This window comes from Alligator mississippiensis, chromosome 12 (genome assembly GCF_030867095.1).
Source record: "Alligator mississippiensis isolate rAllMis1 chromosome 12, rAllMis1, whole genome shotgun sequence".
Classification (NCBI taxonomy): domain Eukaryota; kingdom Metazoa; phylum Chordata; order Crocodylia; family Alligatoridae; genus Alligator; species Alligator mississippiensis.
Genome location: NC_081835.1, coordinates 25,135,667 through 25,161,020, shown reverse-complemented (window position 1 = coordinate 25,161,020; position 25,354 = coordinate 25,135,667). Strand labels below are relative to the sequence as shown.

Sequence of the window (25,354 nt, the reverse complement as noted above, 5' to 3'; positions counted from 1 at the left end):
AATACAGCAATTCTTCTGCTGCAAATAATTCAGAAAGGCCACAATAGGATCACAGTGATTTTGATGCTATGGATTTCTTTTGGAAATGTCTAGGTTTATCTTGTGAATCATGTGTAGGTGTTTGTATATCTAACAATTAAATATTGATTTAACAGATCAGTTTGGGTGCTACTGATCTCCAGAGAGAACTACATTAAGTTGTGCTTTCAACTTTTAAATCATGTTTTGACATACATAGTGAAATAAAAATCATTAAAGGTAAACTCAATTTATTAAAAGGCTTGACCTTGCTTTTTGGCTACAGCTAATAACTTTCTGATGGGAATCTCAAAGTTGACTTGACTTTGAGTTAACATGATTATTAACCTGCTCAAAGGCTCTTCTGTTCGGATTTTAATAATCTTAATACTTAATCCATGAAAGCAAGAGTTTCAATTATGGTAGTCACTAAAATGGATTGGCTACCAACTGTGCTCATAGCTAGTGTATGCTAGAGTTGATTTCCAGATCCCTACTTTATCCTATCCTTCACTTTTTTACCACATTCGACTCACTCAGGTGGTATGCTTGTCTTGTTGAGAATATCAATGGTTTGGAAGCAGGGACTGTAACTTTCCACTTTTGTACAGTGCCAAGTATCCTTTGATGGAGGCATCTAGATATAACCACAGCTTTTATTAGTGATTCTCAAGCAGGGTGGCAAGATACCCTGGGATGCCTTCAGATCCTTTCAAAGGGACTGCAGGGTTTAGCACTGTTAGGTGTGGAAACATGATTCACAAGATAAGCCCAAGAATTTCAAATAAGGATTTATAGCATTAAAAACATTCTGACATGTTGTGGGCTTTCTGAGTTCTTTGAAACAGAAAAATTGCTGTATTTTTTTCCATACTCAAAGAGCGAATGAAAACTAAGAACTGCAATTTTCCAAGGGATGACCTTCAGTCTAACGAAGGGTGCCTTGAGTCTAAAAAAGGTTGAGAACCAGCTTAAATAGTAAATCATGGAATTAGTGTTCTTTATTGCTTGCTATTCAATTACTTTCATTTTAGTATACAGAAACAGGTTTTTCCAAACTGCTATGATGCAAACTCAATCTGAGATTGCAGGGTAAAATATTCTTTCTAATTCCTGCATCATCACCAGCAGTTGGGATGGTAACATTACTATGTTCTTATACTCAGGTTGTCAAGATACAAAGAATATTTTTCTTAGAAAAAAGTTACCATGAATAGTAATTTATTTACTAAAGGAAAATTCATACACTTACTTGGCTAGTTTTTGACATAGTTTTGGGCTGTGGAAATACTTCTGGTTCCTTGTTTTGCTGTACAATCTGCAAATGAAAAAAGGAGTTAAAACCTCCCCATAAGTTCAGTGTTTCTGAACTTCCAGTGTCTACATTTTTCATTTTTTCTCCTAGTTAATTACTAAAATAAAAGACTGCCAAGATACCTTTTTTATTAAATTTAGATATATGTAAACTTAAGTTTATACATATAGGTTTGTTGTTCCTGCAATATTTTGCATCTTCAAATGTAGATTCTTTTTTCTGACTTATTTTATGTTAATGTTTGAGTTCATCTATTGTTTTGCTCTACTTGTAATGTTATATATGTATATATTCTATTAAGTTTATAGAGCTATCTATCTACTTAATAGAATATAGACGTATATAATGTTACAAGTGGAGCAAAACAATAGATGAAGTCAAGCATTATCATAAAAATAAGTCAGAAAAAAGAATCTACATTTGAAGATACAAAAAAGAAGCTTCAGGAAAAACAGATCTACAACCTTAAAAAAGGGGAAAATACCATAAATAGTTAAAAATATATTGGAACATAAATCTTAAGATACACTGGAAAATGAGAACAAGCCAAGTGCAACAACACGAAGATCTTACATTGTAGTAGATTTGATAAGTTAACAGGAAATTCTATTCAATATTTTGCTAAAGATTATGTTATTAATCTCAACTGAAACAGGAAGCTAATTGATTTACAGTATTCCTGCTGATCAAGAATCACAAGTAGTGCACAGACTCTCTTGGATATCATTCAGAGAGAAAGCAATATATAAGATAAAGATATAAACAGAAGATACTGCAACAAACCCTTGACATCCTGCTACATTTAGCTCGCCACTATCTTAGCAACATCCATGTGCATAACAAAAACCTATCTGCACTGCCAGAGATCAAGACGTATCCCAATAAAGACAAGGACCAAAAGATAAAACTAACTTCGTGGAAAAAAATACCCATTTGATCTTGCCAGTATTAAGACTCACTTGTGTAACAACTAGGAATTCCTTTGCTAGTTTGTGACAGACCACATTTAAATACTGTCCAAAGGACATGAAATGTTTAAATCCATAATGGAAATATATAGACATGATAAATCTAGAGGAGGGGAAGAAAGTATCAAAACTGTATCTGCACAATGCAGTTTAAGGTTAAGGTTTGACTTTGTAAGTCAAAGGCAAATTCTGAATAAGAATTATCAGCTTTTCTAAAGGTTCAAAGATATCACAACTGTGAGCATCAAAAGCTATAATAACGTTTAACAATATAAAAAAAAATTGGTCAAAAACTGCTGTTCTCAAATCTTTATTCAAACACTGAATAAAGAATGGTAGTCTCAATTTTATGCTTGAGCCAAAAATTATAGTCATAGAATCTCTTAAAAAGGTGATTTCGAACAAGGTAAACCAATAGTGTGCTAGTCATGACCTTCTCTAAAACCTTTGATAAATAAAAGGTAAGAAGACTAGGAACAAGATCATTAGAAGGATGTCATAATGAAAGCCATTTTTAAGAGACAAGAATACTCATCTCCAAGAAGAGAAAAACATACTAAAAGTTGCACTTTATTCTTTTTTAATCCATGCAAAAAATAAACACAGGGCTTATCCTAGAAGGATAAAAACACTAGAAGAAGAAAAACTGAGTATGATTCAGAATCAATAGAACAGTGCCACTTTGTTAGTGACAAGCAGTGGCAGTTTCAGCCTGACCAGTACAAGCTACCAAACTTGCAAATCTTGCTGCAACAAAATGAGGGGCCTTAGATAAACAGCAAACATGTTGAAAAACTAGAAACTTAAAAATGGGTAAGGTGACAATCAGTAACAATCTACTGTTATCAGGGGTTAGCAAGGTTATGTAGAAGTTAAAAGTAATTAAAGGGTTGTCTGATGAAGTGCATTAACAACAAGAAATCAGCAGAACATACCAAGTGTACTGTAAATACATTGGCTTAATCTACAAAAAAAGGAGTAAAAAATAAAAAAAGTTCTTCAGAACGTAGGTGCAAGAAAAATAGTGCATCTTCTTAAAAAGAACAAGCTATGATAGTTTATATAGATCATTCTACTGTAAGGGCAGGCAACCCTTAAGCATACAGTAGCACTGATCGGTAGAAAAGCGGCAAGTCTGTACCCAGTTCCACAACTGAAAACCAAATCCCAAATAGCAGTATGACACTTCCAACCATCTCCTCTCAAAACAAGTTTTATGCTTACAGTTATTCCGGGAGACAGGGCTATACTCTTATTATTGTTCAACTGGGTCTCAGAAACAAACACAATTCATTAATATAATTTTGGAAATGAGACCAAGGTAGAACATGGCCACCTATACAAACCAATTGCCCATTCAACTAAACAACTTATCACCTCTAAAGAGAAAGCTAGAGTCCCAAACTAGGAATTAAGGTCAAATCTGAAAAGCAGAAAGTGTGTAAAAAGGAAACTGGAGATAGATCTAAACAGCACATATTTAGTCTACCTATCAAACATTCATATCACTGTTTAGTAGTGTTTTAGTGCCACAGAGACTGGTAAATTCCCTGTAGTATACTTATCCAACGTGGCAGCAGCTTGATTATCTGCTCTTCTACAGACAGCTCCATCATTAATGATAGAAGAAAATTAAATAAGGCTATGCTCTACCCAGGGGAACTATTTTTTTTTCTCAGCTTGTCAACTATAACCTACAAGCAGCTGAAATAAAATAGTTTCTTAACCATTCACAAACCACTGGAACAGCCACATACCATGATGGGAGAACTTGGGAATTAGGAACCTGAATCTAAAAGCACTAAATAAAATTTTGCAACTTATGTCAGCAGCAATGAACACTTTCAAACATACACAGTAAGTAATAAAGCTCAAGACCAAAACAGAACTAAAAAAATACAATTAATAAAAGTACATATTAATTTTAGAGCTAGAAATTCTGCTGATGCAGTACAGAACTATACTGACATAGGTCCTAGAAGGCTAGGAGCACCTAAACCAATTCAACAATTTTCAATTTATATACCCCCCCCCAACACACACACACACACACACACACACACACACACACACACACACACACACCATAATAATGAAAAACAAAAGAATCAAACTTCTAACCTAACTGCATGTTACTGAGTTGTTTAAGGCTTACAGCATTTCTGAGCATCTTTTATTAAGCTAATTTAAGAAAGCTCAAATTTAAGACGACAAAGCAGTTGTAGTCCTACAATACTTTAAAAGAAATACAAATGTATTATATCCATACAATACCTGAAGAGGAGAAATAATTTTGCTATTCAAGGTAGCTGGTTTAGCATGGGATTCTTTGAAGCTTTCTGGTGTTGCGAGTTGGCTTACTGTGCATGAGATGTTTGGAGTTATAGTTATTTTGCTAAGAGACTGCGTTGGTATTTGGTCATGCTGTGGGGTCAACCTGAGTTTCTGGAAAAGATCAACAGTTGGAAGGGGCGTGTTTGAAGAAGTATTTCCTGTACTGGTTGTTGCCAAAGGTGTTATAAACTGGGTTTGGCAAGCCATCAGATTTTGTGGAGTGTGGTTTGCATCGGATGGTGGTTGATTCATAAGTGGGGATATCTGCTTGGAAGCTTGCTGCATAACTTGCATGATATTGTTTGATTTTAGGTTGTGAAGTATCTTCGGAGTAGCAGCTTCTGTTGTAGAGACCGAGTTAAGAATGGGACTTAAACGAACTGTATAATTTGCAACATTCTTTATGTCAGGCTGTGAAACTGAAGTTGGAGCAATGAGCACAGGTGCTACACAGTCCTGTGAAGTCAAGGTACTGGCACTGGTTTTGACACCTGAACTCTCTCCTTTTCCCAGTGGTTGATGTATCACTGATGACTGCTCAAAGGAAAAAGGTAGGAGCAAGCTGTGTTCTTTGCCAGATGTATCAGCTGGCAACTTCTCCATTTTGTCTGGATTGGAACATGGAATTGTTGGTTGCTCCTTTGGCAAGGAGGTTCCAAATAATTCTTCTACTGTCAGATGTTTGTGTCTTGATTGAAATAGCTGAAAAAAATAAAAGTAGGAAAGAAACAGTAAAAAAAAAAAAAAAAAAATTTTCAAAATTGCATTATTTGTATACCTTAAGCACTAGTTTCACATTACCTGCAAAGGATGGTAAGAGAAGTTTTCTTTGCTAATTAAAAAAAAATCAAAGTTTTACTGAAACATAAACAATATAATTGACTTAATCATAATTTGTGTACATATAATCTGGAAGTTTTCCAAGACATCATTTTTTATTTGAAATAAAAACCAAATAACCTAGGTACTGCATTAGCACAACTTCACGTGTGTATGTAAGAAAAAGCAGCAATAAGTGTCACGTGACAAAAAGTGAGGGTTATCAGTAAATTCAATGGATCAGCAGATGAGAGGGGAATAGTGAGAATGCAGAAATGTTAGAAGACAGTCAGTAAAAGCTATATCTATTTCTGCAGCTCTGCATTTCTTTTTTTTAATTCTTCTCATAGAATAAATATTGTAACAAGAGAAAGCCATTTTTTGCATTAGTAAAAAAGGAAGAGTATGGTCAATTACCTTTAGTTTGTTTTTATTTTCCAGTACTATGAATATAAAAAACACTACATTTCCTACTGATTTATTTTCTATTTGACAAACATGTTTATCATTGTGTGCTTTAACAGACAATAAAATGCCGTCTTAAATACTTTAAAGGATACTGAAAAAGTATAATTATTTAAACTGAAGAAGAAATAAGTACATGAACAAAGCTCCTAAAAAAATTAAAGTTATTAAAAAAAAATAAAAATCAAACCACTCATTCTTTAACTGTCCCATAAAAAGGAAAAGATGGGGAACAAAAGAAAATTAAACAGCTAACTAATTTGAACCCCCAAAAAAGGAGAGAAAAGAATTGTTCACTTCAGTGCACTTTAATAAAAGGGGCCAATGCATCATATCTTTATCACCAGGCCATTATACATTATTGGAGGGGCACTAGAAGGTTACACTACCTAGAATCAATAAAAGAAAAAAAACTCCAAAATGGTTCAGAAATGGTTAATACTGTAAAAGTCAGAGAAAATAAAGAGCACCAAGGTCCAAGATTCAAATATTTAGAGATTAATTATCAGTTGAATTTCTCTGTGCAAAATACTCCCTGTCACTACCACTGCCAAGGAAGCAGAAAGCTGTACTCTGAGCTAACAGTGTAGTTTCCAGATGGTCTTTCTTTTCAGAAGCAGGTTCCTGTACTGCATGCTACAATCAACCAATGTTGAAGTAAAAAAAGGCCTGGCTTCTTTGCCACATTTACAAGAAGGCAATATTCAGAACTGTCTTACCACATGCGAAGGCAAAAAGCATTTTTGGCTAGTAATGCCACCTGAAATGCCATACATGACCAAGAATTCAGTGACCAAGGATTCAGTTATACCCTTCAAACTGTAGGACAGCTGCAACATCATACCCCCTGGAATCTTGTCTCAACCTATTAGTTTATTTGAAGTTTTATTTGGAAGAGACACTCAAACCATTTCACTCCCATCCAGACACTAGTTATAGTGTCTGTTTCTAAGTGCCTAACCAAAAAAAGAGACAGAAAGGTGTCACATATACAAACCTAATAGTAGGCCTATACAAAGCGACTAGTATTTGCTCTGGATTCAGCTGATTTGGGGGACAGCGATTCTATTTGGCAATTCGAATCATTGTCCCAAATTGATTCAGCCAAATCGGATTTGGAGATTTGGCCACTGCCAAAATCAGCCGAATGGAACAGGCCCCATCCCCTGCCTGCTTTCCCAACGCCATCAATGGCTGCCCCACCCAGCCCCAGCATCCTGGCACATTAAAAAAAAGCCCCCCACTCACTGGCTCCTGCCAGGCAGGAGGGTGATCTCTACTGCCCCACACTGCCCTGAGCTGCATGGGGGTGGTGGTGATGGTGTCTGCCACAAGCTCCCAGAAGCCCCGACAGCCGCTACAGCAGCCGGTGAGTGCAAGGCTTTTTTTAAGTGATGGGATGCTGGGGCCAAGTGGGGCAGCCATTGATGGGGCTGGGAGAGCAGGGGGGGGGGGTCGGAGGTACTCAGGGGGGCTGACAGAGCAGGCAGGGGATGGGACCTGGCAGGGGTCCCCCACACGGTCTCCTCCCCCCTCCTCTAGCCCTGCTGTCCCTCCCCCTACCTACTGGCACAGAGTCCAGGTCCAGCTCCCTGCAGCAGTGAGCGGGGACTGCCCAAATCTCATCCGAATCGATTCGGAGGCTTTGGATCGATTCAAGTCTTTTTATTGGTCTCCCGACTCGATTCAGATTCAGAGATTTGGCCACTGAATCGAATCAGCAACCAAAGCTTCACACAGCCCTACTTAATAGTTATAGCCCTAATGCTGCAAGCCAAAAATCTCAACTCTACCAGTACTCTCACAGCAACTTCCTCATTTCTATATAACAAACTGTAACAGTGCACCTAAAGGGAGTCCTGTGCAATTAACGCATATCCTTGAACAGTGCGTTGCTACTCTCTCCTCTTGCAGAACTGACAGCTTCTGCAAAAAAGGTTGACGAGTGAAATTTTATACATCAGGTTTTGATAGTGAAAACTTAGCCTGCTTTCTTTACAAAATCGTAAAGATAAACAATGGCTCTAATAGATTTAGATTTTTTTTTTTTTAAATCAGGGATTAAGTCTCAGTAGGAAGTATTTTGTAAAGTGCATGTCAATTTAAGTGAAACCATGCAACACATTCAGAAACTGTGAGAACAGTCAGAAACTCAATTACTACTGGACAACTACTTGGAGTTTCAATCCCTGAAGCTTTTTCAAAACATGTTCATGTACATGTAAGGGGAACATGAGCCATTCATAATTAACTACACCCATCTGGAGAAGGGAATGATGGAATAAATGCAACATCTTCCCTTCTCTTAAGAGGAGCACTTCTGTACAGTAATACTCCTAGAGATTATCCTAAACTGTCTGTCATGCAATAGGCACAAAATCACTCTTGTATCTAACATGAGGCTGACCCAGTAAGAGATTTTTAAATACTTGTAAATTTATATTAGCTGCAAAAATTTGTTTAAACTGTTCTCATTTACTTGGGAAAAAACTAAGAAACAGCTAGTAGGAGCCCAATGAAGCCCTGAATTTATGGACTGCAGTGGTTGTGTGTGATGAGCAGGCTGCCGGTCACTAAAGAGACCAGGTAGCCTGTAACAAACTATTTACTTGCATACCATATATACCTCTCCCAAGCCCCCTCTCCAGAACTGGGCTGTGCGTCCTAAGTAGGGAAGCTGATTTTCTACATGGAAAGAAGGAATGGATGGCAGTTGTAATGACAGCTCTCCCTGTCTGCCTGGCCCAAGGAAAGGATGGGTGGAGTTTACTTGTCAGGGCCAGAGCTACAGTATTAACTCTTTTGTAACTGCTGCTAAGATGGCAGTAATTTTGGCTAAGCTATTTCAGAAGCAGCCCCAAGAGAGTTAACAGTTTAGGTTTTGCTGAGGCTGCAGTGTACTCTGCCTCTGCCATCACAATCCTGGACTTCACATGTACCAGCAAGTTGAAAGCTAAGCACCATGCAGCTAACTGGCTCCTGCCAGGTATCCAGCTTTGACTTTGCCAAGCATGGGGACTGGACAGTCTAGAATTTCCAACAGGCTAGGGCTGCCCCACTCCTGATGTTGACAATCAGCTGGTTGGGGACTGGGGCATACTGCACATTCCACTTAAGACACCGTGCAAATCAGCCACAAAGGTATTCCATACTTTAAGAGAACTAAATAAATAGATATATGTATATGTGCATTCCTCTTAGAGCCTTAGCAGATGTTACATTTACGGCATGATTAATGTGTTAAGCATGCCATAAATGGCAACATGCCACTCATTCAGATAGTTCACGGCACAGTAAAATGGGAAATCAGCCACAAAGATCTTCCATACATATTATAGTTGAAGTACTGAAGTTAACTCTGCCCCTTTAAAATTGGAGATGTCATTAGCCCTGTAGCTCTGGCTAAATAGCATGTCAGAGATGTCCACCAAATCATTATGATATACAACCCCGTTTGGTGGGATAACAACCCCATCCTGCCAAAAGATCATAAAGGATTGAGTCCTCTCTCACAGTGCATTTACTGAAGTCAGTTCAGCAACATTAAAAAGGATAGAAAAGGGTAGATTTATTAAACATGCAATAGATCAAAAATTGGAGTTATGAATTGCACCTACAAAAAAAGAAGGAGTACAAAAAGGCACAGAGATGAACTTTGGTGAGCATGGACAGGCCAGTTACCCAGCAGCAGTGAAACCAGATTGCATAGCATTCTAATTGGGAAAAGACTTTAAAGAGTGCTAAAATCAAAAGCAATATGAAAGCTTCATTCCAGTAGAGGTTCTCGCTTTTTTTCTTTAAGCAGCCACCCAGTTCTGTTGATTTGCTGACATAGAAGCATTCAACCCCACAACAGAGCTCTTCGTTAAACTGCTGAGATAAAAAACTTGACAAACTTTGAAGTATTACAGAGCAGGCAATGTTTTTAAAACGACATCAAAAGAATGTGTGGACTGATATAGTTTATTTATATAGCAATCAGGTTCCTTATTTTTATGAAAGTAGTAAATATTTAGTTGCTGTAATCTGAATATGGTGATCAACCATCCTGGCCCTTCTGAATTTTTTTTCAACTGAAACAGACTTTAACTCATGGGAAATCAAGCTGTCCCTTACCTTTCCTTCATTTGTGCAGGTACTTTGCTAAAGCAAGAAAGAAGGTCAAATTAAATAAAGATAGCTCATGTAATGTGGTAGTTTAAATATTTGTACTTCTCCTTAACTATGTCTAACAGTTATGTCCTACAGTGAAATGAGTAGGGCCTTTTGCACTATTTGACAAGAGCTCTCTACAATAAAATACACTTCACTCAACATAAGATTTAAAAAGCCTTTTCAAGTAACAAAATACTCTATAAAATTGTCACTTCCTCAGAAATCTGCTTTGGGGCACTCCATATATGCACTTTTGCTTCTGTACTCTCTCATAACTTTGGCGACTCAAGTTATTATTACAATTAAATAAAATTAATTTAGAACTTTATTTTTTCAAATACAAGATTATACACTTGTGAATTAAAGGGTATAACCATGATGGGGAATTCTAATCAGGAAAAATCACTCCACTTTATGGCTAAAGGGCATTTTTTGAAGTTAACCTTTCCAGTTTTTATACATTACTTCTTTCCTTCCACCAGGTGGCATTGTTAGTAGGCACAAGTTACTGACAGTCGATGGATTCTAATTGTGTTATTAGAATTGGTTTAACCAAATCTTTTTCAAAAGTAGGGAGTTGACCAACTTTATGATGGACAAATGCCAGTAACCATATTTTCCCATTTACCTAGCTTCTGCCAACATCCATTTCTCAATTTGTACATAGCATCCGATGAAGTATATTATTATCTATGAAAGCTCATACCTCTCTGAACCAGTTGTCATTAAAAGGTGCCACCCTGCCCTGCCTTCTGCTTGACCTCAGGCTGAAATGGGTAACTACTTCTCCCCAGGCCTATAAAGATGCTGCTAGCCAAATTGGAAAGGAAACCTCTTGGAACCACAGGAAACTTCTGTTACAAGACAGAAGCTGTCAATAAGGCAGAGACTGCATTTAAGGACTTTTTTTGCACAAGTTTTTACCTATCGCCACCATAATTTAACCTCTATAGGTAGAAGCTACAGTAGAATACTGGTACAGGCAGATATCCAGGGAGCTTCTGGCTTTTAATCACTGCATCTTCTAGGTCTGCTCAGAAGAGGACCCTAAAAGTCCTTGGGGCACAGAGCTATGATTATTTGTATTAGCTGAGGATCTACCTCCTTGTCTGTATTACTGCTACCACTAGTGTGAAAAAAACAGAGAAACCTGAGAAAATGTTCCCTAACAGAGAAGGGGTTATTTCAGAAACATCTAAAGCAGCTGTTAGACTCAAGAAATCATTTGGAAAATGTCAGCTTTTAGCTTTCACTCAGTTTTTGATTATATAAAAAAAACAGAGCAACTCTATTGTTGCGGAACTCAAAGAACACAACAAATCAGAACGTTTTTGATACTATTGATTTCTATTTGAAATTTCTCGGTTTATTTTGTGAATCATGTAATGTATGCACACCTAATAATGCTAAAATTGTGCCACAACCCCTGGCACCCTTGAATGGATCTCACAGTACCCTGGTTGAAAATTACTGATCTAAAGGTACATGTGCGTGAACAGCAAAGATGTAGTCTTACCCAAGCTAATCTGGGTACCAAAAGCATAGCAGCACAAATTTCAGCACAGCCAACAAAACAAACCCCAGAACTGGGTAGATGTTTAGCTAGTTAATCCCTGCTGAATCTGTGCTATGGCAAACCTGCTCAGTACTTGAGACAGCTCATTTATGTCTACAGAGCTGTGGTCACACCTTTGACCGCAGTCCCTTGCGTGATTCAGCTTCCAAGTACCTAACTTTTAATAAGTCTTGGGATACGTCTACCGTGCAAACATGAGACTACTACTCAGCAAGGTAAATTAGGGTATGAAGAGTTCCCTGCTGCTTCTGGTATCTGCACTGGCACATCAACAACTAGTTTGGTTATCTCTGCATGGCAGTCTGCAGTACAGACTCACTCTTAGGTTCCTAAGGACTCAAGTCATTGATGAAAAGTAGATTTATGCTCCTATTTCACTTAAATGCTTTTGAAAATTTTACACAAAAGCCAACAATGTTGAACATTAGAAAAATCCAGGCTATGCTGTATATCACTAGAGCAGGGGCAGGCAATTACTTTGGCTAGAAGCCTGCTTAATGAGGTTTGGTGAGCTTTGGAGGGGGACATGAGTAGCCCTTGCCCCTTGATGGTTGCCCTGCCCCCTGGTCACCATCTTGGGACCAGAAGTCCCACTCCTAACCCCTGACCTTCGCCACTGAAAACCCCTGCACTAGAGGGATGAGAAACAAACAGAGACACAGATAGTCACATTGAAGTTAGGGACATGTCTACTTAAAAACAATTTTAAACTAGAAAGTAAACATACTTTTTGTAGATAATGCTGCAAAAGTACTGGAATTAAAAACATAGGTTATTGTATTCATATTCCCAAAACAGTACTAGTAAGTTAGAGTTGCACAAAAGAATCAGCACATAGCTCAGGTTTGGACTGAACATACCTGGTCTTGTACTTGTAACGCTGAAGACATTTGTTCTGAAGTCTCTAGGTTTTCCAGCTTTGTGGGATTTGCATTTTGTTGTATTCCAGAGTTTGATATAATAGTTAAGTCATTGATTTGATTCTAAAAAAGGGACATAGTGCATGAATATATCCATTTCCAATTTTTCCATAGTGACTACTACAATTCCATCTGCACTTGCTTTTCATCTGTCTTGTAAACAATGAACAGCATGTTGATTTGTCTAAGTTTTAGGTTATAACATGATATTAAGACATCCACCACCTGGAATCTACTAGCCATGCTCACAAGTATCTTGCTGTTTAAATATCAAAAACATAACAGAAATTTTGCTCCATATTATCTGCATTTAGAAACAAATTCAATGTATAAAAATGATGCAGGTTTACAGGATTACAGGTTTCCCTCAATTTATGCAGGTTCTGTATATGCAAATTCACTGCTATGAGATGAGCATTTTTAGGCCCATAATTCGTTAGACGCGAGGTAAATTTGCTCTTATGCAAATTGGCATAGGAACCACACCCCAAAGCAGGTAAGTCTGCGTGGGGAGGGGAAGGGCTGTGGGGCTGGGGCCCCACTCACCCTGGCCCCTGCTGCAGCAGCCCTGGGAGCGGCTGGTGCCAGCAGCCTGCAGCCACTGGGCTGCACCATGCTCCACCTGTCCTCCTGCACCTGTGCTCTGCCTGTCCCCACTCACCCCGGCTCCTGGGCTGTGCCATTCCCTGGTGTAGGCAGCTGCTGTTGACTGCTCCGAGGGCCACTGCAGCTGGCGCTGGGATGAATGGGAAGAAGCAGAGCCCTGGGTGGCACTCACCTCAGCCCGTGCTGCAGCGGCTCTGGGAGTAGCCAGCGCCAGCTGCAGAGGTGTGCACCTCTTGCTGCTCTGTGCCTTGGGGGAGGGCTGCGGGGCTTTTCCTGGGGGGCATGTGCCCCCAGATCTGCATGCGGGACAACAGGAGGCTGCCAATGCAGGCTGGGACTGGCGGCAACATTGGGCTCTTCCTGGTGGCAGCCTGCTGTTGTCCTGCTTGCAGATCTGGGGGCACAGCCCCCCCAGCCTGCAGCCCTATCAGCGGTCAGGGAGTAGCAAGAGGTGCCTCCCCCTGCTCCCCCCGCACCCGCTGATGGTTCCCTCTGCAGCTGGTGTGGGCTGCTCCCAGGGTGGAGCCCAGGCGTGGTGGGGACAGGCAGAGCATGGTGTAGCCCAGCAGCTTCAGGCAGGTGGTGCTGGCTGCTCCCAGGACCGCTGCAGTCAGGGCTGGGGTGAGTGCCACTATGTTCCCTCTGCTTTGCTTCCTTGTGGAGGCCTGGGAGTGGCACCCCTCCCTCCACCCCTTCCCTAGTCCCAGCCTCCCTCTCTCCCTGCCATAGGAACCTATCCCTATTTGTTGCATTATTAAGTGGGTTCACTTTATGTGAATTCGATTTATGAGCTGTTTTTCGGGAACGCATGTACCACATAAAAATCAAGGGAAACCTGTATGTTCTTTATAAACACCATAGCTACGAATGATAAAATTTGCTACACGCTGTTATTGCAAGAACTCTAACTAGATACCCATAAGAATACTTTGCTTATATACTGCAGAGTTAAGCTTTCAACTATTGAAAAATGACCTATGCACAGTTTTCTCTACTGTCACGGTTCAATTATGTGCATGCATTTATGGAGTAACAAGTTAAAACTGTAACAGTGCAAAGTTAGATGACCAAAGCAAACAGGAAACCATCTGAAATAGAAGAACTGATGGTATTTACAGATCAAGCAAGCATATTAACTGTATGTCATAAGAAAAATGAGTCAGCTTCATGATGCAAATGACTTTTCACTTTAGTATTGTTTGAGACATCCATTAAGAAGAGCTGGAATCAACAGGGTAGCTTACTGTTAGAACTTCAGCTTATGCTAAAATATCTCTAAACACCAGCATCAAATGACATCAACACAATAATAGGTAGGAGCCTACTGAAATCATGATTTTGTGATTTTCACAGAAACCACAATTTCAGGCAGGCCCCACAAAAAAAGTGCGGATCTGTACTTCTGGCAGACTCCCTGGTTAAAAACAAAAACCAAACAAACCCCAAAACTGCCCACTGAAAATAAAATGCTGGCTCCCTCTGGGAAGCCAGCAGTCCTTGTGGCCACTATGGCCCAGGCACACAGCCCGTGGCAGAGGAGTGTGGCTTCTGACATGGCAACACGGTTGACACCCCTGCCCCTCTCCACTGCAAGGGCTGTCCATCATATAGCCCTGCCCTTTGCCAACCAGCGGTGAGGGGCAGGGCCACATGACAGACAGCCCTCACAGCCAATCAGTGACAAGGGGCAGGGCTAATGGGGCCCCTTGGCTAATCAGAGGCATGGGGAGGCCTGCTGTGCTCTGCCTGCAAAAATGGCTCCCAGGCCTGCAGCCTGCCGGTGAAATCAGACAGCAGCCACCTCGACTTCAGTAGACCCCTAATAATAGGAATAGTTGTTGTTACCAGATTTACAGCTGCACCAATTAAGTAAATTGCATTCTACATCACTGCTAGAGGTTTTAATTTCTTCCCACAGTAAGATGCACAAGATGTGATGATTTTTTATTTGTTTTAGTCAATAATAAATGCTAAAATAAGGAGACAAGAAAAAAAACCTGCTTGTTTAGACTCAATGGAATTTCCATCCATTCACATCCGCTTCTAATATTAAGGAAATAACATTGAGTATTTGGCCCTGAAATACTCAACAGTTTTGTGGCTTACATCTTGATTAGTTCTTCTTTCAAAGTATAGGCTGAAATATGCTGCACTGTCTTCATTAAACAGAAATACCATAAAAAACACTCACTCACTTGATTATATATAAAAAAACCCCTCTCAGTGCATTCATTTTCACATATGGACTTGATGTAGGGAGTGCTTGGAGGATTAAACTGATTTAGAAGCCTAGATTAAACCACTCAGGCCTTTATAAATCTCTCTCTAGTTCTCTCCCCCTTTCCCTCTCTGCCCTCTTCTCATGCTGACTCTCTGCCAGTCTCATGTGGGCTGCACGCAAGGATTACTGTATGATCCATCTGGAATGTACCAGGAAGATAAGTACTTTCTGCTCTTAAACACTAAAATACAAATTCATGCGTAATTATTAACTTCAGTGCCCTAGAATAACTTTAAAGGAACAGAATAGGCAATTTATCTGACAAAACTATGTTTACAGCAAATATGTTTATTGAAATAATACAACTTCATTACGGAAAATACTTGGATACAGGAAACAGAAACAATCCATTATTAAATGTTTAATATTAAAGTCAATCTGTGATGAGATTTGCTAATCAAGCTGGTTTGCTTATTCTTTTGATCACACTTGGATATTTCTTCCTCTGGAATAGATGTTTCTCAATTAGGGGAAATTTTACAGAATCACAAATCAAAAGGGAAAAGTTCACAGCATTGCCTTTAGCTCTGGATTTGCTAGATAGCTTGACACTTACATCACACAAGACAACAGAACAAGAAAGACTGGGATTTGAATTCCTTTATAATACCTTTCAAAGAAGAGGCAAATAAGCTGTATCTACAATAGCTGCTCCATTTCAGGCTCAGCCCCTGTCTGGACTGCCTGACAACAGCTGCAGAATTTTACTGGCTATTTTGGAACTTTTACACCACTGCTGTTGCCCAGCGGCCTACCTGCCTGCAGAGGTCCCCTTCAGGACACTGAGGAATTTCAATTACTCCCAGGAGGTTTTCAGAGATCCTGTTTATGAGACAGTACTAACAATGAAGAGGGAACTGCAGTTGGAATAGGTAGTAGATTAGAATAAATTTTCCAAATCACTTCTAAGAACCATCTGTTGAAAGCAATGTTGTTTGATGCTGCAAGGAGGGGGGCAGAAATAACCCTAAAACAACTGCCCCATCCCCTTAAATAAGACAGTCATCCCCAAGGTTTAAACAGTGAGCTCTTGTGCATTTTCTCAGAGCTATTATTTGCTGAAGTGCATTTTTCTGAACTGCTTACTGGCATTATTATTGGGCATATATGCCCTTTCAATAATGTCAATACTCATAAAATTAGAAGTTGGTTATTTGCACACATGTGTATCACAAAAACTCAGATTTCATAGAGAGTGGATCATAAATGATGCAATGGATTTTGGGGAATGGGCTTAATAAATATACAACTACCTTGACCTACTAGCTTCCCTACTGTTCCAGAGTATGGAAGCAAGAGCCACAGTGGCTGGTGCAGAACAATATTTGAAGATGGTGAAGAGAACGTAATTCTCCTCTTCAGCTGTCCTCTGCTCTTTGCTTTGGTACTGTGGCTGTGTGTATAAATTTGATTCTCTGACCTACCAGCATATTGGGTAATACAATTAAACTTTAAAAAAAATCTTTCAGAATAGTTATTTGAAATGAGCTGACAGAAGGTGCCAGATTCATAGCCCCAGAAACAAGTCAAGTATTAATAATCAGAATATACAGGATGGCCAGTGTAAGCTTCTTTTGAAAAATGTCACCATTTTGTTACCAAGCTGACCACCTTTAGAGGTAGAAGAATGGCTAATCTGGCCTCTTTGCAGAAGCTGCTAAATAAATAAAAAAAAAAAGTGCCAATACTATTAATGCAGTTTGTTTGTTTTTTTAAAAACAAGTAATGAGCCCTGAACAAGGCCTTTTCATCAAACACAATGACTTAAGCTGAGTCTTAATATCCCTTTCAGGATAGAATCCCTTACCACTCTTTTTATGCTGTTTTGTCTTGGAAATTTAGTTCCCAGCCTCCCTAATTTTGCAACTGTTTAACTATATCAGAAAACTGTAAATTATAATAAAATTATCTCCGAGGCAAACTAGGGGGTTTCTTAAGTAGGAAAAGTGGAAATATAAATATATTATAGAACAAAATAGGGAATTTTTCTTACTTTGAGATCAGAATATGGGTATAATTTTTTAAAAGCATCACTAAAGAGCTTATTTCTACATGAAGGTCAATGGCACTTTTACCCCAGGTCTGAGAAGTCAGAGGTGAAAGGTGAATTACTAGAGTTAGCAAAACGCAGGGCTGCTCAAACTCTGGCCCATAAGCCAAATGTGGCCAGTGGAGCCCTAGAATATGGCCCTCAGGGCTCCAAAAGGGTTGGGAAATTTGGTGGCAGGGGAGAAGTGGCAGTTAATACTGCCCCCCACTCTGCTGCCAAAGTTTCCCAAGCCCTACACCAGACCAGGGCTGGGCCATGCCCTTTTTTCCTGGGGGTGCAGTTCAGGAGCAGGCCATACCCCCTTTCTCTCCACCCAGCCAGGTTGGAATCGAGCCTTGCTCTTTTCCGCCTGTGGGGCCAGGCCACGCCGTCCCTCCCCATGTGGCTGGTTCAGGGTCAGGCCATGCTCCCTTGCCACTGTAGGGCTGGACTACACCCCACTTTCCTCCCACCTGGCCAAGCTGGTACAGGGCATGCGCCCTTCTCCCATGGGGCTGGACTGTAGCTGGGTCATGCCCCCCCCTACCCAACAAGGCCAGACTGGAGCCAGGCTATGCCCTTTCTCCAACACAGCTGAATCAGGGCCAGGCTGCCCCCTGCCCCACTCCACAAGGCCAGATGGGGCTGTGCTCTGCAAGCCCTGAGCACCTGATTGGATCCAGTGGCCAAATCCAGCCCACAGAAGGACTGGGTACTGCCCATCCAGCTCACTGGACAGAAAGGTTGAGCACAAATGGCTTAGTACACACAGAAAATATTCTACAAGGTTTCTGCAAAGAACATGGAGTGGTTTCTCTCTCTCCATTTTATATCCCAACCTTGCATTCCCCCCTTCCTTCATTCTCCATGCACACAAAAAATGCTCAAATGAGTTTGAGCCTTCAAAACAGACATTACAGGATTTGATTTTGATCAACTAAGCACCCTGAATACTCGAAGTATAAACCACAGGGACAAGCCTTCCTTTTTCCCCCCCCAGGCCTCAACTACATTTAGATATTGATCATACAGCTACTACTTGGCCCATTTTCTCCAACTAGAGGACAATTTTTTTCTGAGAAATGGTAGTGTAACAGTGATGTTGTAGCCATGAGTTTCTGAACCATGCAAGAGGCAAGCATTTCTTAGCATAATATCTTTTATTGGACTGAGTAGTTGGGATAGAGGTAGATAAGCTTTCTAATACAAGACATTCTTTGTTGATAAATAGGACCTGATAAAGAATGCCTTGTGTTGGAAAAGTTGTCTACCTCTACCCCAACTACATATATTTCGTTCAATAAAAGAAATCTCCGCCTCTTAGAAATAAGCAATTCATTATGCATCTCAATTAAGTTACAACTGGAAAAACAAAGAAGTGCCAATAGTGTCAGCCAGCTATTTAACTACAATTTAATATTAATGTTGAGAAAATTATTAATAAGATTGTTGATAAACATGTGTCAACATTTGTTTAATCAACTGAAAATTAAAATAACTGTAAAAATAAGTTAAATTATTAGCTAACTATTACAGAAGGAGAGGCTGATCTAATAAGTATAGCACCAAGCATCACATGATTCCTTGTATTGTTTTGAAAAATGTCTTAGTTTTCTATACAAAGATTTGTTCTAAATGTCAGGAAGTCATTCCAGGCTGCAGACCACTATGTGCAGATCACAATTCTGAGGTAGTTCTGAGGTAGCCCGTAGCCTCGTGATTCAACATCACCTGAAGCACTTAAATAGGTAACTGTACTACACATCTGACCATGATTCATGGCTCAATCAATCTCCTCCAGTGAGCTTTGGTATTATGGAAGACAAGGAAAAAAAGAAACCAACTGCAGCAAAGAATGAAATATTTACCAAATAGAACCTCTTAAAATGTAAATACTTCTGTAATGCAAGCTTGTGTCAATATTTAATACAGAAGTCTACAAAGCTCTTTTCTCTTAGATTATCCACAACATAACTAAATTATCAAAGAATATGAGACAAGACATTAATCCCGCATCATGTTTAATAGCATCTCCACTCAGGGAATAATGCAACAAAACCCAGAATGCTGCAACATTACATTTTTATCTTTAAATGCACAGTATACTCCTAATTTACAATTTAAACACAAGTGTTGTTAAATTAGGATTCTCACTTTAGAGATGCAAGTGTGAGGAAAAGGAACTAATTTGCTCCGGGAAATAAATATATTAACTTCAAAATGTAAAGATTCACTAAGGAGATCTGATGCATGTTATAATGTTTTCCTGTAAAAGGGCTTTACTTTCCTCACTAAGCTCCATTTGCTTTGAGGAGGAGCAATCTGAGGTCCTAAAGCCCTTAAATCAAAAGGAGAACAGTACTCAAACTAACATTACATTATTAATACAGATACTGTTAATGTGCACACACACTTACTCGTTCATATTCATCCTTGGCTTTGCTGAGCATTTCCAGGATATCAATGGGTCTATTTTCACTACAACCGTTAGTCCTGCTGGGGCTCCTTCTGTCATGTGCAACTTGCTGGGATCTTTGAGCTTCTTGTTCTACCACCCTACAAATGGAAAGAAAAAGAAGAAGGAAGTAGGGTTTCAAAGAAACTTTATTTGGAATTAATGTGTCATAAAGCAACAAAAAAATGGATGCACTACCTTATAAACACATTTTGTTCTGCTTGCAGAAAACCAAACACATGGTTAACTAAAGCTATGCATGAGTTCTGATTTCCTACCAGATTTGTAGAGTACATCTAACAGTTTGACTATTTTATGATTTATCACCAACCCAGATTGCACTGATCTGTGAGCCACAAAGTTTGCCCCCACTAAACAATGAGTCTACATAACTGTCATGTTTAGACATTTGTACAATAAAATTAATACCCAGACATCTAAAAATACATTTTGCAATGGAGCATACACATTATACTGTAAACTGGGTAAAATGGTTCCTTCATCTTAACTGGCTAAGGCATAGCCCTTCCATATTTAGAGAAGCCAAGCTACATTCCCAGCAAAAAATAGCATGTCTAGTTTTCTTTCAGGATGAGGCCTGCCACATGCACTGGGAAGGGACCTGGCTGCCACTGGTTGGCCTCCTAACAAAACCTTTTAGCCTCAGAGACAAGAGCAGGCTGCCATCAGTTTCTCCTCTAGAGTCTGAAAAGAGTGGACTGCTGCTTCTCTCTTAGTGTTCTTCCATTCATTTTTTTTAAATCCCATCTGGTGTCCCACTGATTCTCACTCCCTGCTAGTATTTGTCAATTTTAATGCAGCTGATACAAGATTGAGACAGGATATGTAGCCACTACTCCACTGAAGTGTTACCTTAGTAATTTTATAACAACAGCTTTATTAACATAATTCTAAAAAATCCTATCAATCTTTAAACAGCTATAATTACTTCAGTGCATGACGCTCCCTGCAGTTAATGGCCACGGGGTTTGCCCTGAGCGCTCAAGTTTTACCATGCAGCCATTAATTCCCAGGAAATGCCCTAGAGCTCAGACAGTCTTTGCTTAAGCACAGAAGACTGTGTTGAGTTACTAGTCAGACATAAGAACAGACACAGGGCTGCCACAGACTAAGAGTCAGAGCCACAGGTCATTAAACAAAACAAAAAAAACACGACACGAGTCTGTTAACCAGAAGAGAGAGAACTTGAGAGTTCACTTGAGAGAGAGAGAGGAAGGTGAACTCTTTTGGCCTAAACAGCCATTTTAACGGGATTAAAGAATGTGTGCAAGCAAGTAAGGTTATATAAGCTGTTCCGGCTGAAGCAGAATTTTTGCTTAGTACTCAGAAACTGGAAATAATTAAAAAAAAAAAAAAATGCTTTTTCCTCCTGTTACCAGGGAAAACTGATGTTTCACTGATCAGCCAATGCCTTTGAAGAAAACAGCAGCAATTCACAAACCAGCATTTTAAGGGAATTATTTTTATAATTTATGAAGAGGCTGTGCAGTTGGTATTGTGACTGTGAAAGAATGCCACTAAAAAAAACATTTTACTGCATCTACTAGTGAAAGTGACTGATGGTTTGGGCTTCCCTGACTTCTTACTAAATGAAGATTCTTCTATAAGTATTCTGATATTTGGCATTAAACAGAAAGTAAATACATAGTTTAGGTCCAATACAGTTTAAAATATTTTCTACCTTGCATATAGTTTCGGTATCTGAGGCTATTACCTAGACTGGGGGCGGCCAACCTGTGGTATAGATTCATAGATGTTAGGGTCAGAAGGGACCTCAATAGATCATCGAGTCTGACCCCCTGCATAAGCAGGAAAGAGTGCTGGGTCTAGATGACCCCAGCTAGATACTCATCTAACTTCCTCCTGAAGACCCCCAGGGTAGGGGAGAGCACCACCTCCCCTGGGAGCCCGTTTCAGACCCTGGCCACTCGAACTGTGAAGAAGTTCTTCCTAATGTCCAGTCTAAATCTGCTCTCTGCTAGCTTGTGGCCATTGTTTCTTGTAACCCCCGGGGGCGCCTTGGTGAATAAATACTCACCAATTCCCTTCTGTGCCCCTGTGATGAACTTATAGGCAGCCACAAGGTCGCCTCTCAACCTTCTCTTGCAGAGGCTGAAAAGGTCCAGTTTCTCTAGTCTCTCCTCGTAGGGCCTCGTCTGCAGGCCCTTGACCATACGAGTTGCCGTTCTCTGGACCCTCTCCAGGTTATCCGCATCCTTTTTGAAGTGTGGCGCCCAGAATTGCACGCAGTACTCCAACTGCGGTCTGACCAGCACCTGATAGAGGGGAAGTATCACCTCCTTGGACCTATTCGTCATGCATCTGCTGATGCACGATAAAGTGCCATTAGCTTTTCTGATGGCTTCGTCACACTGCCGGCTCATGTTCATCTTGGAGTCCACTAGGACTCCAAGATCCCTTTCCACCTCTGTGCCACCCAGCAGGTCATTCCCTAGGCTGTAGGTGTGCTGGACATTTTTCCTCCTGAGGTGCAGCACTTTGCATTTCTCCTTGTTGAACTGCATCCTGTTGTTTTCTGCCCACTTGTCCAACCTATCCAGGTCTGCCTGCAGCTGTTCCCTGCCCTCCGGCATGTCCACTTCTCCCCATAGCTTTGTGTCATCTGCAAACTTGGACAGAGTACATTTGACTCCCTCGACCAAGTCGCTGATGAAGACATTAAAGAGTATCGGTCCAAGGACCGAGCCCTGCGGGACCCCACTGCCCACACCCTTCCAGGTTGAGACCGACCCATCTACCACGACTCTTTGGGTGCGACCCTCTAGCCAATTCACCACCCACCGGACTGTGCAGTCATCCACATCACAGCCTCTTAACTTGTTCACCAGTATGGGGTTGGATACCGTATCGAAGGCCTTCCTGAAGTCTAAGTATACGACATCCACCCCTCCTCCTGTGTCCAGGCGTTTCGTAACCTGGTCATAGAAAGAGACTAGGTTGGTCAGGCACAATCTGCCCACCACAAACCCGTGCTGGTTTCCCCTCAGCATAATTTGCCTTGCCGGGCTCTCACAAATGTGAGCCTTGATAATTTTTTCAAAGACTTTACCAAGGATGGAGGTGAGACTGACTGGCCTATAGTTGCCCGGGTCCTCCTTCCTCCCCTTCTTGAAAATGGGGACCACGTTAGCCCTTTTCCAGTCCTCCGGGACTTGGCCCGTGCGCCACGAGCGTTCAAATATTCCTGCCAGTGGCTCTGCAATGATGCTGGCCAGTGCCTTCAGCACCCTCAGATGGAGCCCATCCGGGCCTGCCGATTTAAAGGCATCCAGTTCTTCCAAATGACTCTGCACCACCTCAGGGTCTACGCATGGAAGTCTGGCGCCTTGCTGCTGCCTCTCTACAACCCCAGTGAGAGACTTGTCGTGCCCCTCACTTAGGAACCCTGAGGCAAAGAACTCGTTGAGGAGTTCAGCCTTGTCCCCCCTATCTGTCACCAATTGTTTCTGCCCATTTAGCAGTGGTCCTATTCCTCCCTGGGCCTTCCTTTTACTCCCAATATATCTAAAAAACAATTTCTTGTTGTCTTTTACTTGGGTTGCCATCCTCAGCTCCATGGTAGCTTTGGCTCGCCTAACTGCCTCCCTACAAGCACGAGCAGAGGAGGTATATTCATCTTTAGTGATCTCACCCTGTTTCCACTTTTTATGTGCTCCCCTTTTGGCCCTTAGGCTGCCCTGGATTTCTCTGGTCAGCCATGGAAGCCTCCTGGCCCCTTTCCCTTTTTTGCCTCGCTCGGGGATCGTCTTGCTTTGTGCCCGAAGGATCGTTTCCTTTAAGCACAGCCACCCTTCTTGGGCTCCCATCCCTTCAAAACTCCTACTCTGCAGTGCTTCCTTGACTAATCACCTGAGTGCATTGAGATCAGCTTTCCTAAAGTCTAGCACTTTCACCCTACTAGTTACCTTACCCACTCGATGTCTTATGTTGAAATGGGTGCCAGAAGTGTCATGGGCAGCCTCTGTGTCTGGCATGAAACAGACTGGGGAGGGGAAAAGTAGCACAGTGGCAGATAGGCCAGGGAGCAGAAAGCAGAGCATCAAGTTAGGCAGGGAGCAAAAATGAGGGCAGTAGATCAGATAAGGGAAAGGGATTGGAGAAGCATTTTGGGAGGGTGCGGGGCTAATTTGTGGCTCCCACAGATTAGCCAAAAAGGCTGGCCCCCAGTGGTCTAGGCAGTAAACATAGCATTCACAGCAGTGACACAGTCAAGCATGCTACATAACCCGAGGGGGGCTGCCTCCTGAATCAGAAGCAATGTAGCCAGTGCCAACTCTGCATATTGCTTGGATCTGGCTAATTAGTACTACTGACCGATAATGCTAATTAGCCTGCCCACATGGAAGTGGCTATACTTGTTCTAGTTAGAAGAGGCAGTCCACCCGGAGCACCATGGTGTGCATAAGGGCACTGCCCCTGAGCTTGGTGAATCCGATGCAGACAGAGCCTAAGATTCATCGGACCTACATGTATGTCATGACATTTCAGGAACTGTGCCAGTGCAGGTGACAGTAAAGGAGGGTGCACAATTTGTATTTCAGTGATGGAAGGGCAGAAAAGGTGCCATCCACTTCTACTCTAAATCTACACATAGATGACATATTTCTATGCAAATGCTTTTACAGCTCATCCTCCTGAAGTAAATGTATACACCAACCTTCTTTTAAGCCTGCATTAATCAGATCTTAAAAGAAAAGCCAAGCATTGTTAACAGGGTAGAGTTTTGGAGCTGGATGTCACTTCACAAATTTCATGCTGTGCAACTAATGACTGATAGAAAAGCCAAGAAGTGCCATCATAACAATCACAGAAAATGTCAATCATTCAACCCTTCAGTTTCCTCAGGTCATAAAGGGTTCTGGATAAACTCTGAATTATACATTAGCCAATAATTATGCTATTTATTTATACCTTCTTTTTTTATTTTATTTTAATGGAAGAACATTAAGAAGTCCTGTAATTCCTGCCCCCCACCCGCCTGCCAGTTACTCATTTGTTGCACTGGATTTCAGCTGTGTGCTTAGTAATATTAGACTTCAGGGCTAGGGACAGAAGTTGCACATAAACTGGTTCAAGTCATCAGAAACTGGTTTAAACCTGTAACAGAACACAAGCTCAGTGCACATAAGCCAGTTTCAAAATGGCTGAAAGTGGCTTAAGGTAAGTCTGAAACTACATTCAACCAGGTTTAACTGATTTGGGTCAAACCACTTTATGAAAGTTCTGTCCCAGACCCCTTCCTGGTTCAGGTTAAATCATAGTCCCCCAGCATTTTGCAGCCCTAGGCTGGGCTGTGCTGTGCTGTCTGCTCCAAAGAGCAGAGCTGGCCCCATCCCTCCTCTCCCTAGCTGGAGCAGTAGGAGCTGGCTGA

The 25,354-nt window shown here is 40.9% G+C and overlaps 1 protein-coding gene across 2 annotated transcripts in view; it reads right to left on the bottom strand.

Annotated features, from left to right (window-relative positions):
- The window catches only part of DCP1A (decapping mRNA 1A), a 66,037-nt gene that overhangs the window by 10,672 nt on the left and 30,011 nt on the right, over window positions 1-25,354 (bottom strand). Inside the window, exons 5-8 of one of the 2 annotated variants that reach the window (XM_006265374.4) lie at window positions 19,904-20,042; window positions 12,511-12,633; window positions 4,576-5,337; window positions 1,271-1,336 (exon numbers count right to left, since the gene is read on the bottom strand). In XM_006265374.4, the coding sequence (XP_006265436.1) occupies window positions 1,271-1,336; window positions 4,576-5,337; window positions 12,511-12,633; window positions 19,904-20,042 (1,090 nt within the window). The remainder of the gene's footprint in view (window positions 1-1,270; window positions 1,337-4,575; window positions 5,338-12,510; window positions 12,634-19,903; window positions 20,043-25,354) is intronic. The other variant, XM_019495452.2, reaches the window with a different exon arrangement.